Below are 19,056 nucleotides of genomic sequence, written 5' to 3' on the forward strand. Positions count from 1 at the left end.
GCTTCAGATACTTGGACATGGAGATGGGAAAGAACGTACATGAGGTTTACCAAGCCTTAGAGATGGGAGTAGTCCAAACAGCTTCACTAGCACTACCCCCGCGTCTAAAGGCAATCACGTGCGAGTGTGTATGGGCTTGTAGACTTCGGCCACACTATTTACATTCTTCCTGAAGGTGTGTGTAACACTCTGTACACTGGGGAAGGGAGAACAAAGAAAATGTGAATCTGCCAAGCTGGTTTCAAACCGGTTCTGCAATTTCTCCAGTTGCTAATTAAAAACCAAATTAGGAAGGGGCCTCTGAACAGAAACTGCAGAGGAACATGCCACAAAGAAAGAGAGGTGTGAGCTGGGTAGCAAAGAACACATGGAAAACCGTGCATGCTCTTTCCACCAGGGACAAGTAAAGTACGTAGCCCACTTAGGAATTAGTCACCAGCTGATACGTGTCTGTTTAACTTCCATTTCTCTCTCCTGTGCACACTTAAGCACATCTGTGTGAGCAAGTGTGTGCACATACACACATACATTAACATTCCCATTCCTAGTTTATCAACACTTGAACCCTGTGGACAGAAGATTTATAATCCAGATACTTTAAATTCTCTGTGGCCTTTCACCCACAGCTCTCGAAGCATGTCACCAGCACTGCATCTCAAAGCCATACTGGGAAGCAATGAGTAGCATCATTCCACTCTTATAGATGGGAAAGCAGGTACAGGGGCTGAGTATGAGATGAGGATGTGTGAAACCAATAAATCCAGGTTTTCCAGGTGTGATTCAACCACTCACTTGTGCTACCCCTAGATAGCAGGATGCACTGGCCGTGGGTGCAATTTGGAAGACCTGTGCATTTAGCCTCACAATGCTGTGTCACTTAAGCAGTCTCAGTCAGGATCTCATCCCTTAACTGCAAAGCAGTGCTATGATTTCTGTGACCTTCCTCTATTTTCATTCCAGTTGTCACCCCAGACACAGAGATATGGTTTCTGGACAGAGCGCTGTACTGGCACTTCCTCACCAAGACCTTCACTGCCTACTACCGACTACTGATCACCCACCTGGGTCTCCCCCAGTGGCAGTACGCCTTTACAAGCTACGGTGTCAGCCCCCAGGCCAAGGTGAGAGAGCAGAAGCCTGCTTGGTTTTCAGAGGGTTGAACAAAATTCACTTTCCTCCCCCACTTTCTTGGGGGCGGTTTGTAAACTGGAGAGGGCACCTCCCTCCACAGCAAGGCGCTGTCATCAGGCCAGCAAGCTGCTTCTCTCCACCGCATCAGTCCAGTGGGCCGGGGAGTGTATGTTAGAAAAGCAGAGCTAGAGCTCAACTCAGTCTCATACAGTCCAGAGGCAGCTGGCAGTGAAAGCATGGCTCCTACTGCTTATTGAATCCCCTCCCCTTCTGTACCTATGCAAGGAGTAGGAAAGTACAAAGTCCTCCATTCGCTTCCTAGCAGCCAGGTAAGATTTGTCGAGAGCCAGGCTCTGAGCATGGGTGCAAAGTGAGGGCTGAGCACCTGGTGTTACCTTCTCCTTCCCACCCCCAGCGCAAGCCAGTGCTAGGGGAAGGGAGGTAAAGGCCTAAGCAAATGGACCTGGAAACCCAGCTACACACTGGACATGACACAAGCAGGGGAGTGAGTTGATCCTCATAAAGGGCTGTCATAGGGTGCAGCCAAAGCCATTTAAGAAGCTCACTGCTAAGGTACATGGCCATTTAATTCACACAGATCATGCAGGCCTTTCACCCTCTCTCATTGATTCTAGCATCAAGGCTTGAGCTGCGTTAATCCTGCTTGCTTATCTGTGTGTCTCCTTGTCTTGTGTCTCATGAGGGAGGTATTCCCAGTGCCCCCTGCCCCTACAAACTGAAACTGCTGCTGGAAGGATGCAGCCTGCACGCTGTGCCTCTAGGCCAGGGGTGAGCAAAATACAGCCCCGGATCCAGCCTGCCAACCTGGCCAGCAGATGCATAACCACAAATTCATAGGATCTGGCTTGCTGGCAGTGGATGCCCCAATCCGCACCCAGAACCTGCCAGCCATGTCCACAGCTGACACCAGCACCTGCCCCGGGCTACTTCCCCCACACCAGGCAGGTGCAGGCATAAGCTGTGGATGCAGTTAGCAGGTTCTGGGTGGCATCGGGATCAGGGTATGCTGCAGCTCTGGGCAGAATGGGGATGTGGAAGAAAAGCAAAAAAAAGTGTGGCCCTTGAGAGGACACCAGAACTCATTAAGTGGCCCTCCAGTCAAAATATTTGCCCACCTCTGCCCTAGGCCCAGCACTGAGCAAGGGGCAGCATTACCCATTGTTATTACTGCTGTTACTTTCTGCCAGGTAGCTGTTCTTACCGTCTCTTGCCTTTGTTCTGTGCCTGACTGGTCCTTTAGTCCCAACCCATCTCCACTCCTCCAAAACCCCCACTGCTCCCCAGGATGATGCTGGTAATGCTTTGGGTCACGTGCTCATCTGTGCTGTCTCCAGGTAGGCTGGCAGGGCCTTTGCTCCCTGTCACATGCAGTTGCCATAGCTTCTTGCTTTATCACAGATGTGACAGACAGACATGCTGTCAGCAGAGTGATATTTCCTGGGTTCCAGGCTCCATTCTGCAGCCTGTGCCTATGAAACTGCAGTCAGCGATGGCTTAAAACCTAGCAAATGCTTCACTGAGGCCCTCTGCATTTCTAATTTCTTCCATAGCCTACTGCAGTCTAAATAAATCTACCGCAGTAGAAGCTGCATACACTGTATCTCACAGACAGCTTTTCCCAGCAACATAGTCCATGTACAGTATACTCCACTTATATGGATATAGGTAAATGTATAATTTGCTTACCTGTGTAACATCACAACAATCAAAATGTTTTGCCCATTGCTTTCCTTGGTTATCTATGTATCAGCAATGTGCATGAGACACCTAGGTGCACAAGAAACCTTCAGCCCCACCATCTGTTTTGTAATGTAATTGCACTCCACCTAACTGCATACCTGGTGAAACTGCCAGGACCTAGTCAGGTCAGGGATGCTTTAGGAGCTTTGAAATTGGCAGCTTGTAAACGGTTTCCAAGCTGCTATAGCAGGTATAGGCCACTCTGGCCCCTAGCAGACATTGCATTTGTCCTGCACCAGATGCAACAAGACAAATTGTAACATGTCAACCACCCACATGTTAAAATTACTGCGGGATTGATCTGCACCACAAAGAAAGGACTGTTTCAACAAGCCACTTATCTGTGGCTGATTCACCATTTTTTGTCCAGGAATATACTGGTGTAAAGTCTGGCATGTTACAAATTGTCATGCCAAGCGCTCCTGAGAAATGAGATAGCAAGCTGAATAAGGCATTTTTCAACTCCATGGCTATATTTCCTGATTTAAAAACCCACCAACTCACTCCAAACCAAGCTGTTCCTCCAAATATTGCAATTAGAGGACAGCCGTTGGAAAACATCAAGCATTTCCCTTACCCATAGTCACCTTTCCCCAAAAGTAAATGTAGGTAATAGTAGTCAACACAAGATAAAATCTGTCAGTGCTGCCTTTGGACATCTCCAACACTGTGTCTTCAGTGATCCCAAACCAAATTTCTCATCTACCAAGCTGTTGTCATCCCTATCCTGTTGCACGGGTGTGAAACTTGGATGACATATCAGAAACGCCTGAAAGCTGTGGAATGATCAGTGATGTCCTTGGCAAATTGTCCATATCAATTGGAAGGACAGAAAAACAAGTGTCAGCTTTCTGGCTCAAGCAAACACCACCAGCACTGAAGCCAGATGTATACAACACCAGCTCCATTGGACAGGACGCATCATAATGGTGCCTGACAACTGGCCCCCAAAACAGTTCTTATACTCCCAACTCTCCACTGGTCACTACTCTAGAGGTGGGGAAAGGAAGCGATTCAAAGACCAGTCTTAAGAAATGTGACTTTAATATCAATACCTGGGAGATTCACGCATCAGTGCATGAGAGAATCAGCCCCGATGGCACTGTGAAGCACAACAAGGCATCGATCATTTTGAGCAGACTCACCTTGCTATGGAAACCGATGGATGAGACAGCTATGGGGGAAGAGCTGTGACCCAACGTCACCAGGATCTACTCCTTCCTCCTGGAACTGTTTGTCAGACATGCAGATCTCGGAGTAGCCTCCCCAGTCATCTCAGGACTCACTGATGACTTCCCTAGTTACTGAAGACTGTCATCCTTGTATCGAGAGATTGCCAGTGATTCCTTGATACTTGAGTGACATGATGGCGTGTCCAGTCCCCAGTTCCTCATTTAGATGACATCCCCCTCATTTGCTAGCCTTTGGCCTCTCCAGTCACCTAAGTTGAGATCCAGAAAGGCTCCTTCGGTGCCTCCACTTAGATGACACGTGATGTCAATATTAGGCACCTGAAAAGTGAGATTCAGAGAAGCAAGGTCAATGGCCTCTACTTGCATGCTCAGTGCTGTATTGCTCCAGGCTGTTAGCACGCACTAGGCATGGTCTGAGCATGCCTCATAGGGGCCCTCCCACCACTTATGTGGATCACAGGTGCTACCCCGCCTTGCGTCTGCATCTCCATAGAGCTTCAGTGAGGAGTTGTTCTGATTGAGGCAGTGCCATCGCACATGGGAGCCCATGTGTAGGCACCTTGGGGACTTTGTAGGCCAAAACAAGGTGCCAAGGGAATGGAGGCGGGCTTCGCACATAGCCAGCCACCAAGCGGGGGGTGGGCTGGAGCACTTCTGTGGACTTGGTCACCTAGGGTCCATCTTTGTACCATTTTAGAAGCCTCTCTGGAGCCTACCATAGTCCTCACTGACATTATCCTTTTGAAAGGCCTCGCCGGAGGGTGAGACTACTTCCAATCTATCTGCAACCCTGTATGTTTATGTACCGGCCTGTTCACCCCGGTGAGCATTTTGCTTTGCTTCCAGAGCAGGCTGTCTTATCAGGCACCCTGCCACATCGACCCCTACACTATCTGCCTCTGTCAATCAGGTGGCTGTAACAGGGAAAGCAGTAGGCAGCAGGGATGTGAATTTAGGAGATTAAAGCCTCTTGGTGGCACCTGAGATCCAGATAATGGTTACGGTGACTTCTGGGCAGGAAATCAGTCAGCTGAGAAGTAAGCCCAATCTTTTTCTGGCAAACAGATTGAAATACAGCACTGCTGGAAGATGAGGGAGGGGGCTTGTGTTGTTTGAGAGGCTCAGAAATTCCTGACTGATTTTTTTTTTAAGTAATTTTAAATGCAGAGGTCTAATCCCCTTTGTGCTTCTCTGAATCCAAGTGAGCTCAGCTTTGTTCCCCCTCTCCCTTACGTGTAACAGGGTGATGTCTGTGATAGTGTTCCCCTATAAAGAACTCATGTCAAGTGAGAGAAAAACTTGGGAAGTGTGCGTCAAGCACCTCTGTCATAAAACACGTGACACACAGAGCAACACACGTTCTTGGTGACGGGCTTCTGGGTGGGTTTAAACTGCACGTCGGTTCTAGGACATCCCTCCATGTGGCTCTAACCTGTGCTGACTTCTTTTCTTGTTTGCCTTTCCAACACCCTGTTTTTCAGCAATGGTTTAACATGTACAAGCCCATCACCATCAACACTGCGCTGCTCTCGGAAGAAGCCGACGCCTTTGTGAACAAGCTGGACCCCAACAAGGTGTTTAAAAGCAAGAACAAAACGCCAGTGCTCAAAAAGAAGTTGCCCTCCCAGCCGGCCGGCTCCCAGAAGAGCCACACCAGCACCACCTCCTCCAAGGCTTCCTCAGTACCGGGGAACTCTTCCCGGAAGCGAGACCCACAGATGTGACTGGAGAACACGCATGTCCCGGACCACGAAGGCCCGTGACGGCCTCTCGGAGGTGCAGACCAAATCGCTTGTGCATGAATAGCCCCTCCCACAGAAACTGCATCGCAACCCTTGCATGACCACCATCCATGTTATGAGCAGGCTGGAGATCCTCGGTGCTGCTGCTCCAGCAAGACCCTGTAGAAATGCTGGTAAATCTTATTCCTGCTGGAGTGGACAAAAGGGCTATAGATGCCCTGTAGGGGTTGCATTACCACTGATGGACTGCAGCACCCAAAAATCCATTTAGGTCTCTTTATCCACCCACTGAATACAACAAGCACACATAAATCCACCTGGCTGAATACAGCATGCTCCCAGTTGAATGCAGCATGCACACACAAATCATTTTTCATCTCCTTTGGAAGGAAAGAAGCCTGCCCAGATTGCCATGTGCAGCGAAAGCAGGAGGAAAGCCACTGACGTTAGTGGATGCTCCCCTGTGGTGTTGAAGAGAGCAGACAGCGCCGTGCACTTTCAGCCAGTGGTGTCACGAGTGCTTGAAGCTACTTGCCTCTCTACCCTCACCTTACCCTTTACACAGACTGTGCTTTAAACAACTCTAGCCTTTTGGTGTTAGGGAACAGAACATGCCCCCTTTCTCAGAGCTGCCAATGCCCAGAGCAGTGCAAAAGAGCCAAGGCATCTCACACCATGACCAGCTAAAGACAGTGCTGGGGACCAGGGATAGAGCCTGGTATCCCAACCAGAAGGTGCTTGTACAGAGTAGAAGTGGAGGGTATGATCCTAAGAGGCACTGATCACCTACAATCCCTACCTTTAAGAAGTGGATGAATACTCTGCCATGCACTGCTGTAGGACCTGGGCCTGTGCGGGAAATAGGGTTGAAGGCCTTTCTGAAGGAGTAGAAAGGTTTCTCGTGGTTTCAGCTGCAGCATTTGAATATCCAGTATCATGGGGCTGCAGTGGGACTTTATGCCTGCTGCTCAATGAGGATTGCCCAGCTGTAGCACACAGGGCTTCCTCCATAAGATGTCTCCTCTGGAGTCTCAGGACAGCGATGCTCACCCCTGAAAGCCGCTGTCCCCAGGCTTCTAACCTGCACCAGGACCACCCGGACTCCGTATTTCACGTGGCTGTCTATGAAGTCACCAGGGTTGTCTCCACAAGTTCCTCAGGAAGGGCCTTCCCATCCTCACTGTATCTCAGCCCCTCTCTTAACTAAGGTCGTTTAGAAGAAACAAACCTTGGCTTGCAGCTCCCCACCTGTGCCCTTTCCCACCACGCGCGGAGCCTGCCGTGAGAGACCAGAGCTCCCCTTAGCTGCCTAACCACTCACTGCGGCCTTGGTGCCACGTGGAACTACCCAAAATGAAAGCTGGCCCCGTTGTGCCTGCCCAGGTCATCCAGGCATCCATACAGGAGGACGGAGAAGAGCCAGAGCCACAGGCCGTTACACCTTCCTGCCCTCCGCCCTGGTCATAACCAGGCACCTGCACAAAGCCTGGAGGGCACAGACCCATCCAGCTTACACTGAAGATGCAGAACGTGTAACCACGCAGCTCGTCCCCTCAAGTCTCAACAAGCGTGCAATCCTCCTCTGCTGCCTTTTTATACCGAGTGATCCTTCAGGGCAAAACTGCACTTTAACCTATTTGCTGCTGGTCTTCATCTGCACCCACCATTGCTACATGGACACGCTTGTGTGTCTAAGGGCATGGGAGGTTCAAGTGTGAGGCAAGCAAGAGTGTGACTGTACAGCTGCCCTGCGGTAATTGCTCATGTGCATGCCTTCCCCATGGAAAATGCAAGGTAAGTCAACCCCCACCTTGTACCACACAGACCCACAAACGATGCAAGCCATTTGCATTTATCCTGGAATACAAGCCCACCCCGGCAGCCGTGTGCAGCGCAGCTGACACCCCAAGATGTTTGGCCGTGTCTAGATAGAGAAGTAAGAGGCACTGTCTCAAAATGACCAATGCTTATTTCAATTGTGGTGTCTTTTATTTAGCAAAGGATTGCCAACCTACCTCTCAGGGGTGGGCGAGGCTTCAATATTTGTACAGCCCTTTAAAATATTAAAGCACTGTGCCAGTGCTATATACTATTTTAATAAAGAGTTTAATATTTTCCACCAAAGTGTCTTGAATACCAAGTGCTTTAGGAGCCCACAGGCCAGGCTGTGAGTGGGGATGTGAGCTGTTCCTCTGGGAGACGGAGCTCAAAACTTCCCACCAAGGATGAATGAGCTATCATGATTTTTAAGCTGATCCAATCTCAAGCTGTTCTGAGGCCTCCACTTCAGTGCAGACCATTGTGCAGGACCATTTAAATTGCAGCAACAGCATACTTAAAGCTGCCCTGTATATGGCAGCACTGTTCAAAATATCAGCTGCCTTTAGGTCCTACTGCCCCCGGAGTAGCGTCTACACCAGGGCACATGAAAGGTCCTGGGAAGATCACCTCACAGCTGTGATAAAAGAATCCCCTCCAGCTAAAAGCAGCTCTTTCTGAGCCCTTTCAGCTTCAGACTTTCTACCTTGTGAGGGTCTTGCTAAGCAGGTTTGGCTTTGAGGACACGTGAGACCTGTGCGCAGTGTGGAAGCATCAACCAAAAGGCACAAGGGCTGGTGGAGCAGCCCAGGCACGTTTCTGCTTTATTAGTTCCACAGATAAGTCATGCTGTTACAAACTTAAGGTCAGCTGAAAACAGGGGGAAGAGGCAGAGTCCCGAAAAACAGTCCATTGATTCAGCCTGAGGTGAACAGCCTGGCTTTTGTGAGAGGGGATTTGCAGTCTATGGTTGCCATCCTTGGAGCAGGACATCTAGACCCATCGTAACACCACTGCTCATCTATGTTGTCCAGCTCCAGAAACCCAGTCGTGTGCTGAAGTCCTGCGGCAGCCCTGGAGCACTTGGGGATCAAGCACGGGAGATGGGTAGAAAGAGTCACCTTCACGCGTCGGCCTGGGAAGAGGAAGATTCAGCATGCTTGTTTTTGAGGACGCTGGAGGGTGTCAGAGGGCCAGTAATGAGGCCGAATGCCTGTTCCTCTGCCCTGTAGAAGCAGCCCCTCCAGGCTCAGGATTCGTTCCTAAGTCTCCTGGGGTTTCCCCGAGTGGTGTGGGGGGAGCTTGTTTTCTGTTTCAGCATTAAAAGATCCTGTTTAAAGCTGTAGCTCCACAGCTGAATGCTTTCAGTTGCAGAAAGCAAACATCCTGGTCCACAAGTGTCCACCAAAACAGAACAAGGGATCGGAAGGTCTCTGGCCAGGAGGCTGCCCAGCACTTATGGTTCAGCACTGTGGACACAGAAGTCAGGAAAGGAGAGGCTCCACTGAAAGCTGCCAAAGCCTTACTGAGAACAGGCTACTCCCCCCTCCATCCTGCCAAACCAGATGCTTGATAGCCTCGTTATGAGTGGGAGGTTACCCACTAAAGGCAGGGCCGTACTAAATCAACGGGGCTGACCCCCACCCCCCTCCCAGGGATTCAGGCCTTGCTGTATTACCAAGCAACATTCACAATCAAAACACCTTTGTTCAAGGTGCTGTTACCCCATGGGGAAGCACTGACCTTGCCTTGAATAGAGCACATGGTGAGCTTAATCCACACCTCCCTATTGCATCTCACATCTGGGATGCGACAGAATTACGTGCCTGGAATCATTTAAGCTGTGCAGGGTTTTTCACCAGTGCGATGGAGTTATATGTATTATTTCCCTAGAGAAAAAAGTAGTTAATAAACTTTAAATCCCATTGAATAACTTATTTAGGGCAGAGCCACATTTGGCCCTCTTGAGAATAATGTGATCCATTAGAAATCCCAGCTAGTCTGATCAAGTTGCAAAGATTTATTCAAACCTAGCCTCCATCCTCACACCTTCCAGAAGTGGGGGATGAATAAATTAAAAGGTGCATTTATTGCCAGCGGGTGTCTCAAGAGCCAGTCAGTGACAATCAGCGTAAGTGCATGCGTGCAACACGCCTTGTCTAGAGCTTTTCTTTCAGGCTTAGTTCTGAGGAACAGCTGGACGTCACATCCGAGCACTCTCCAAAGTGTACTTCTCTTTCTCGTTTCCGCTGTCGGTGGCCGGCTGATTATGAAGATCAATGAAGAGTTTGTGGACTAAAACGCCAAACAGACTTCCCAACGTCGGAGCTACGATCGGGACCCACCACCAGTTATTTCCAGCCCTAAAAGAAAAACACAGAAGAGAGATTTCAGATGAATCAAACGGGGACAGAACATATGCCCTGCTGTCCTATCCTGTGGAGGTACTAGCCCAGACTGAGTTGTGTCTGTCCATGTCCTTCACTGATGTGTACAGTGAAATTCTCTTGTAGCAGAGCCTTTTTTCCCCTAGAATACACTGCTTTTACAGTGTCAGGTATCCAGGTAGTAGCTGTATTCATCTGGAGGCAAAAAGGAATCAGAGCTCATGGCAGAGGTGATATCTTTTATTAAACCAACCAGATTTGGGGGGGAAAAATTCTTTAATTGCAAGCTTTCTGACTCCTTATGAAGTGGCATTTTGCACTCCTGTGCGAGGATTTCAAAGGGGACGTTCAAAGACTTTCTGTGCGAGGAGACTCCTTCTGAATCAATGGGAGGTTTGCTATGGACTGTGAGAAGCTTTGGGTCAAACTCCAGATGAAGCAAGGCTCATCGCACCCAGTCGGGTAGGGAAGCTTTACTGTCCACCTCCTACAAATAGTGCCACACAGACCAAAGTTAAATGATTTGCCCTGGGTTATCTAGAAAACTTGTTTCAAGGTCAGACATGGCACCCAGATGGGTTCCCAGTCCTGTGCCTTCACCAAACCGGAGGGAGGGTCAGGGAAACCTCTGTGATCTGCCCAGCATGAAATGGACCCCTTACCTGAAGACCTCCAGCCCCCAGCCGGCTATCGCAGTGAAGATCCTGGGAGGGAGGTCTCTTGAGGGGTTGATGGCATATCCTGTGTTGATTCCCATTGACATGCCGATCACAAAGACCAGGAGCCCCGTGACCACTGCCTGGGTTCCCTTTAAGGCTGGATTATTCTTCTCATCATGGATGATCAGTATGCCCAAAAGCAGCACTGCAGTGCCAATAAACTAGAGGCAAAGGAAGAAACAGGTCGGTTGAGAAAGCAGCACCTTAGAGAGGGATAGAAACTGGTCACTGCATAAAAGGAAGAGATCCCAGAGGTGGTTTGAAAAGATGGATTATCCACAACTGTGAAACCTTTTTCCTCCAGGGCCATCATTCGATGTCTGGCCAGATGCTGTGGAGCCCGTGTGGAATAGGCAGCCGAGTTCCTAGTGAAAGCATCCATCACGCTAACCAGCAACATGAATATGGACACGCAGACACCGAGTGAAACTATCCTTCATCTCTCCTTTCCACTAGCCCTAGGCACTGAGGATACATGTGCATCACAGAAGCCAAAGGTCAGTCTGGCCTTTGAGCCAAGAAGCCCCCATCTCTGCTTCGTGTCCTCATTGACATGAGAAGTGAGGTGGAGAGGATGACGTGGGTCCCCCAAGCCACCGCTCCTGAGCAGGCCAGGAGTCTAGGTCCCACGTGTGGTGCCAGGATGCCCTGGGCTGTCCTCACTGCCTCGTTTCTGGGGTCCTCATGCACAGAGCAGGACAGGGTGAGCAGGACTGACCTGCCCAGCAGCAGTACTGAGGTCTCTAACACTGCAGGGCAGGTAAGCCTGTTTGTACCAGGCTCAGGCAGAGCCCTGAAAACCTGCAGCAATGAAGCAGCCAGCCGTGCTCGATGTAAAGGTGTCGGGACACAAATGCCAGCCGCTCTTGCGGCTGCTGCCAGGTGCTCTGCCCACAGGGGAAAATGAATCTCCCTGCTCTGATGGAGCACAGCCATCATTTTTAGCCCTGTGGTGTCACAGGCATCATGGGACTTGAGCCGAGACAACTGCACGTGTCCCTCTGCTTTGTGGAATTCATTCGGCACCTGGATTTTTGCAGCTGTTCCACCCAAAAACATTAATAAAAGTGATGGCTTTGTGGCTGCTGGGAGCTCACACCGCCATTCAGCTTGGGATCGATTGAGCTTAGAATCGGTCCCATGCTTTGCATTTATACTCTGGTATGGCAGAGTCCCCATGCAGCAGTCGTGCTGTGCATCGCCCTGAAGATAAGCCAAATCTGAGGCCATGTGGGGACGCTACTGTCATCACTACATGGCCGTTCAGGGCAGAGCTGGCTCTTTCTGCTCCAGAAGGACCCCTGAGATTTCAACTGAAAGAGACTCTCCAATCACTGGTTGCAGCACAGGGGCTCTGACATACAGCTGAGCTGTCCTGATACAATATCAGCAAAGAAGCCCTGGTCTGTCACTGGGATTAAATGATGATGATGATGTTGATGAATGCAGTGTTCTTTCTCCAGTAACCCTCCACTGATGAGCTGGAGCTGGAGATGACTTGCATTTGAATCCCAGCTAGCAGATATGATCATAACAGACAATGTTGTGCATCATCCTGATGTACAAGATGGACTTTTATCTCGCCCTTTGCTTTGTCTGATCTGGCCATGGTCTTGTCTGCCATGAGTAAATACTAGGGTTGGGTATTTGACCAGTCAAATAAAGTTAGGTCAGTTGACTGGGTCAAATATCAGTCAAAAATTGTAAAAGATTGCTAACAGGTCCAAATAATACACAGAAAAAGCACAAGTTTTCCATTAAGAAATGTGTCCCAAAAAAACCTGATAAAAATCATATTTCTGTCAAGAAAACTCCAAAAAATATATATATTTCTTTTGTAAAACTGCTAAAATCTTTGACCAATCAAAAATATGAAGTCAACTGACAATATTTGACTGAACAATTGACTGCCTTGCCAACATACACTTAAATCACAGCCAAGCAGTTCAAAATTGCCTGTTCTGCAATCATCTTAACATCACCACACCAGAGCATCAAGCCAGGAAAGCTGTCCGAGAAAGTTTGAAGGTTGCCAGGCCCCTGGTAGGAGAGGAACTTTTTGGGGTGCTGTGGAGAGGCTCAGAAAGAAAAGATTATAATTGCAAAGCACGGGAGGCAACCAGACAGTGATCAATGCAAAGCTGAATAGCAGAGAAACTCCCTTAATAGTGCAATGAGCCACACAGAGGACCAGCCTGGGTACATGAGGCACTAGCAATGCGTAGGGAGCGGGAATGGACTGGGCCTGTACTGGTGAGTGCACAAGACTTGGTCCCTGCTAAGCTGGGTTGTCCCCCAGGTGAAAGAAGGGGCAGGTTCCACCCCAAAACAACAGACCACACAGGACCAGATGGTGTATTTCTGGGCTGGGGCATGCTTGGGTAGGTCGTGGTCCAGCACATGGCCACCACGATGCTGCCGTGCCCCCGGGTGCAGCGTCTCATTGCCAGCTTTCTGATCCTTTCCCTCCATGGGAGGGTCCTGGGGGTCAAATGGTCCAAACCCCGTGCCCCTGTGTCATTCCTAAGCCATCCTCAGAGAAGTCAATCCAGGTGTCCCCCCACCCCGGTGTGATCAGCCTCTTCCCCAGTTGCTCTATCAGTGGCCTGTTTGAAGCTGCCTGGAGACCTTGTCATGATGCACCAAGATGGGAAATCAGCAGGGGTTCCCCGATGCCCCCCAAGAAACTGAGGCAAGTGCACCTCTCAGAGCCACGTGCCATGCAGAGCCGGCGTCTTGCGGGAACAAGGACAAGCCGGTTCCCAGCAAAGCCCTGCTCTGGGGCTCTCACTGCTAACTCCCCATCTTCACACATCCACCCGCCCCCAGCTCCTGCGCTCTCCATTTCCAGGGATCCACCTCTCAATCATACCACATTGCTGTGCCCGCTCGCCTTTGCCTGCAGCCCATCCCATTGCGACCCAGCCTCCTTCTTGGCACTCAGCTCGTCCGCATAGGGGCTCGTTACAGCTCCTGGCTCTGCGTCATCCATGTGGCACCCTCTCAACACCACGCGTCCCCATCCTCCACCCTACAGTCACCCTAGGGACTAACCTCGTTGAAGAAAGCCCCTGTCAGGGACATATACGGGGCTGGGTAGGTGGCGAAGAACCCGGCTGTGGCATTGGGTCCCATCACGGTGAAGTTGCCTCCAGTGTAGAGGTAAAGTGCATCTAGGAGAAAGGGAGACCAGGGTAATGCATGCGGGGACCAGGCTGAGCCAGAGAGACCGGGCAGGGCCCTCAGTGCAGACACCACAATTGCAGCAAGAGAGGAGAGGAGCGGGAGGACATGGCCTTGCCATCACACCCTTCCCAGGCACAGAGTTCATCGACCGCTCAGCTCCAGGAGACTGGCCTGGAGACATGACAGCAGCCGCCTGAGCTAGATGTGACCTCCCTCTGCAGCTGCACAGCCTTGGGGGCCCCCAGAAAGAAGAAAGACACCTTCCCTGTCCCCCGGGGAGGCTTTTGAGACATGCCAGAGCCAGCAGCCAGATGGTCTCGCTCCTGGTAGCAGCAGGCAGCAAAACAAACCCCACCTTGTCCTGATCCTCCGAGGTGTCCCCCTTCCTCCCAGCTCCAGCTGCAGTCGAGGTGGAGGTGTTTTAAAATACCACGCCTCATTGAGCCACCTGCTATACCCATTCTGCATCCTTCCCCCTCCAGCTTTTGCCGTGGGAGCCCCAGCCTCAACGACCTCAGGGAGGGCTGGCTGCAGTATGACACACAGCAGATGATTGACTTTGGGTTGTGAGAATACCTTCCTGGGGCCCACCTTCCTTCACAAAGCCCTAGCAGGCCAGAAAGACACGCGTCCTCCCCAAAACCCAGCCAGGGTGAGGGCAGTGGAGACATTCAGCATCGTGGGACCAAGAGACCGATGCCTGGGAGCATCGGTTCTCCAAGGGTGGTGGCATTTGCTCCCCAAAAGAGAGCTCGAGTCTCTTGGGCTAAGCCCAGGGCAAGTGTCTTTTCATACGGGACCCAGAAGGTAGGTGCAAAGGCACAGCGTATCTTTTCTGCCTGACACTGTGCACGTGCACTAAGCCAGGTGAAAGCACTCCTGTCCTAGTGTGCATCTAATCATGGGCTAAGGACCAGCAGAAGGGAGATCTCGGGCAGCTTGGCCCTGCAGGGCAGAGAGGCAGGAGCTGAGCAAGTAGCTCCTTCACGTGGGATCAGCAGCGCGCCCTGAAACGTGTCACTCAAGCCATTTGCCCAGCTCCAGCATGGGTTTAAACCCTCCTGGACTCAGCATCCAAGTGCTATTCTGAGCTGGCCGGGAGACAGCATGGAAGATGCACTAGCCCTGCCTTTGCTGGCCCGCATAGCAGCCCCATGCTTGCCAGCGCGCCTGTCCGGCAATCAAACTAACGCACGGTCAGCCAGGACCATAGCTGGGGAAAAGCCACCCTACCGTAATACAAGCCGAAGATGGTGGCTGCTGCCACGAAGGACCCCAGGAACTGGCCCACCACGTAGGCCGGAAGCTTCTTCCAGGGCAGCTTCCCCAGGAGACAGTAGGTGAAGGTAATGGAGGCATTCAGGTGAGCTCCTGCGGAAAGAAAGCATTGCATCTGCTTTACTGCACCTGTCCCAGAGCAACGATTGCACCGTTGCTGGCCGTCCCCGAGGCTGGTGCTGGGGAATACCAGGCACCAGCAACATCCACCCAGGAGGAGTCATCCCTTGGGCATCCACCCATGGGTCTTGCTTCTCTCCAGGCACCTCTGCCTGGTGCAGTCACATTGCCCCTGCAGGAAGTGAATGCAAAACACCTCCCACACCGGTGCGTGGCTACACCGTGGAGCAGCCCCAGCCCAGCGGCTCCCGGCGGTATAGCTCAGTGCTCCGCCCCAACCCTCGGGCAGTGGACTCCCATGCATGCACACAGGTCTCCCGTGCAGGAAAAGGAGGCTGGTGACTTGCGGGGATGTGGTTCCCGGTTGTCCTACACCTTGTAGAGCAACTCAGAACAGCAGTGTTTGCAAGCACTACAACCTCCCCGAAGTCCAAGGACACTGCAGGGCTCAGCACCTCCAGAATCAGGCCTGGAGGGGGTGCCAGGACTACATGTTCGTGGTGGAGAAATGAGGCCTATAAGGGAGGGTGGGAATGAATTGCAGCTGGGAAATTACCCCCGCAGCACTCCGTGGCTTAGCTGTGGGATCTCACCTGCTCTGGGTGACTAATGCATTATCATTCCTGCTGTTAATTAACTTCTCTCCTGGCTTCACCCAGAGATCCTGAGCAGGGCAGGAGAGCACCAGAGTGAGCTGGTATCAGCCTTCTGGTTGCTCCATTTTCTAAAGACACAAGAGTCATTTTTCCCCTGGGACACACTATCCCTAGTGCCCTGCTCTGAGGAGCTGTTTTGCTGCTGAAAGGAAGGACAGTCTTGCTCCTCTGGTGCTGAGCTGGGCCTCGGGAGATCTGGGTTCACCCCTGATCTCTGCCACACAATTCTCTTGTGACCTTAAGCACATCATTTATTCTTTCTGGGCCCCAGTTCTCCCATCTGTAAAATAGGAGTGCTACTTCTTCCTAGTTAGCTTAGCAAGCTCTGCAGGCAGGGGCTGCCTCTTGTCTTAAGCTCAGCGCCCAGGAAAAGGTGGCTCAGATCTCAGTGGGAAACTCTGGTGCATGAGTACCCTGGAGGGTGGCTCCAAGGAGGATGGAGTTGGGCTGTTTTTGGTGGTGGTTGATAACAGAATAAGAAGCAATGGGCTCAAGTTGCAGCAAGGAAAGTTGAGGTTAGATAGTAGGAAAAACTTTCTCATGAGGAGGGTAGTAAAGCACTGGGACAGGTTATGCAGAGAAGTTGTGAACTCTCCGTCCTTGGAGGTGTTGAAGACCTGGGTAGACAAAGCCTTGGCTGGGATGATGTAGTTGGGGCTGGTCCTGTTTGGAGCAGGGGGTTGCACTAGATGTGACTTCCTGAGGTCCCTTCCACCCTCATTTTCTATGGGTTTATGATTCTACCCAACTGATGGTTCACAGGCAATGCTACGCCCACGAGACCCTCCAACATCGTGCGTGGCTGCAGGAGTTTTTGCCTCACACAGGTGCATGTTTCTTTAGGTGGACAGGGAGAGTAAGCAGGATGTTGCCAGCAGCCCATTGCTTGCTCAGTGTCATTGCCCGTGGGCTGGTGAGGCCGGGGGACCAGTGCTGGGGAAGTTACTTTTATCCCAGCCAAGGAGTCAAAGATGGGCAGTCGTGATGCCTGGCCCCAGATACTAGCAGGCCTTATCCACCTTGGACCATGGGCGAACCAAGCCCGGGATGAATTCGGATAACTTTGCTCTCAGCCTCCAGTCTTAATGGCCATCCCCTTTTCTACACCAGGACCAGGGGGCTGGAAGGGGCCTGCTGACCATCGAGTCCAGGCTTCTGCATTCCCAAGCAACTATGTACTCAACCTGTCTTCAAACCTCCCAGCCCCTTGCACACCACTAACACCGAGGTACCTCTGGAAATGAACCAAGACACGGCTTCACTTATCGGCACTGTCTTACAACAGGGAAGAAGCAGGGGGGATGAGGCACTGGCAGGACCCTGCCTGGCGATCCGAATGGGACCGGAGAGCAGCAAGCGAGTTCTCCCCTGCCAGCTCCTGTAGGCTGGGACACACTATCCCTAGTCCACCTGTACAGCATCTTCCTAGGAGTCTCCTCTCTGCTCATCGCAGAGGTGAAGCCAACCCGCGATCTGAAGCTGGCTCTGAGTGTGACCGTCAGTATGAGCCCCGTCCCTGCCTGAGCTGAAATGACACCTCCTCTCACGTCCTGTAGCTGAAGGTCAATCCCTTTGCTAACAAACGTGGTGTAGGTCATCCCCTTCACCCAGCCTCCTTCCCCCCAAGCAGATCTATCACCTCCAGACGGACAGTGAGGCAACAAGCAGGCTGCTCATGCCAAGGTGCTCTTCCTTTTCTCCTACATCCCCTGCTATGCCCTGCCCCTAGAAATCCCACGTTTCATCCTGCAATGTGAGGAGCAAGGGTTGGGTTCAGCTCCCCGCCAGCATAGGCCCCAGCCTCTTCTGCCAGGACAGACAAGCGCAGCGATTACAGAAGGTAAGAGGCACGGAGAGATCCAGTGCTGTTGCCCTGAAACGATATCCCTAGTGTGCACGTATGCGCATGTGTACGTGCCCGTGTGTGTGTGTGTTCATGCCTGTGCGTGTGTGTGTGCATGTCTATAGAGAGGTGTGTGTCTGTGTGTGCATGGGCATGTCTGCAGATGTGTGTGTCTGTGTGTGCAAGTGTGTGTGTGTTTGAATCTAGGATCAAACTCATAAGCTGCTCAGTGCCATTGGCACCAGAATTTCTTATAGAGCAAGAGACTGAGTTCCCACTGGGCAAGATCCAGGCTACACAAGGTTTATTTCAAGGACGCTGGAGTCCAAAGTGCTCCTAACTCCCTTGTTGCCCTCTCATTTCCCTGCAGGGAGTCCTGGCAGGGAAACCAGTGCATCCAGGAATAGTGAAAGGCGGGTTTTGAGTCACCCCGTGCAGGGCCTACGCAGGGGAGGGGAACCCTGACGCTCTGAGTTTCTTCCCAAGCTGCTCCACTGGGATCGGGGTGGCACGTGCCTCCTATCGCATCCATGGGAGGGATGGGCAGGTCCGTCTCTGGACCTGAGCGGTGGATCTAGGGGACCCGAGGGGCCACGTGCTCTGAAGGGGAAGCCGGGGAACGGTGGCTCCCTACTGCGCTCCCTCCCGCAATACTCCCACCTCCGCAGCCTCAGCACCCAGATGTGTGTCCAAGGCCCCTCCTCCCTGTGCTGCACCAGCGCTGCTAGGACAGCAAAGCCTTCCCACCAGGGTCGCAGCGTCCAGGGGAAGGGTCCTCACCGTGTCACTAAAACACAACTTGTTCAGCAGCACCAGCCCACAGGCCACCTCCCTTGAGGACATACCCAGCACCCAGCTCCAGGAAGATGCCCCTCCGTGCCCTCCATCCAGCGTGCTCACTCACCTGAGACCCCGCCAGCTGCATGGATGCCCAAAGTGACGCCCAGTCCGAATGACAGGTTGATGCTCAGGTATTCCCCAAACTTTCCTCCTCCTAGATTCACCTGGGCAACGGACCCTAAGCCAAGGAGCTAATGCAGAGACAGAAGAAGAAGGCTGCACCATTGCATGAGTCCTCCCAGGGCGGCCTTGCCTAGATCCTAGTCAAGGCTAAACGCGACAACACGAGGAGGGCAGCCGCTCGGAGATGAAGGATGGGGTCCCCCGCAAACCCTCGCCTCAGGGGACCCGCTGTGCAAACACGCATGTGCCTCCTACAGCA

General features: G+C 51.8%; 2 protein-coding genes across 3 annotated transcripts in view; one reads left to right on the forward strand and one right to left on the reverse strand.

The window, feature by feature from the left end:
- TPGS2 (tubulin polyglutamylase complex subunit 2) overlaps positions 1-7,949 on the forward strand; it is a 31,861-nt gene extending 23,912 nt beyond the window's left edge. For both annotated transcript variants that reach the window (XM_019531838.1, XM_019531839.1), the window contains exons 6-7: positions 961-1,121; positions 5,567-7,949. In XM_019531838.1, the coding sequence (XP_019387383.1) occupies positions 961-1,121; positions 5,567-5,809 (404 nt within the window). In that variant the 3' untranslated portion in view covers positions 5,810-7,949. The remainder of the gene's footprint in view (positions 1-960; positions 1,122-5,566) is intronic.
- A 494-nt stretch (positions 7,950-8,443) lies between these two features.
- LOC109307768 (aquaporin-7-like) overlaps positions 8,444-19,056 on the reverse strand; it is a 33,396-nt gene continuing 22,783 nt past the window's right edge. The window contains exons 3-7 of the mRNA XM_019531840.1: positions 18,739-18,865; positions 15,171-15,308; positions 13,806-13,924; positions 10,695-10,912; positions 8,444-10,008 (exon numbers count right to left, since the gene is read on the reverse strand). Coding sequence (XP_019387385.1) covers positions 9,849-10,008; positions 10,695-10,912; positions 13,806-13,924; positions 15,171-15,308; positions 18,739-18,865 — 762 coding nt within the window. The 3' untranslated portion in view covers positions 8,444-9,848. The remainder of the gene's footprint in view (positions 10,009-10,694; positions 10,913-13,805; positions 13,925-15,170; positions 15,309-18,738; positions 18,866-19,056) is intronic.

This window comes from Crocodylus porosus, unplaced genomic scaffold (assembly GCF_001723895.1).
Source record: "Crocodylus porosus isolate Cpor-Errol unplaced genomic scaffold, CroPor_comp1, whole genome shotgun sequence".
Classification (NCBI taxonomy): domain Eukaryota; kingdom Metazoa; phylum Chordata; order Crocodylia; family Crocodylidae; genus Crocodylus; species Crocodylus porosus.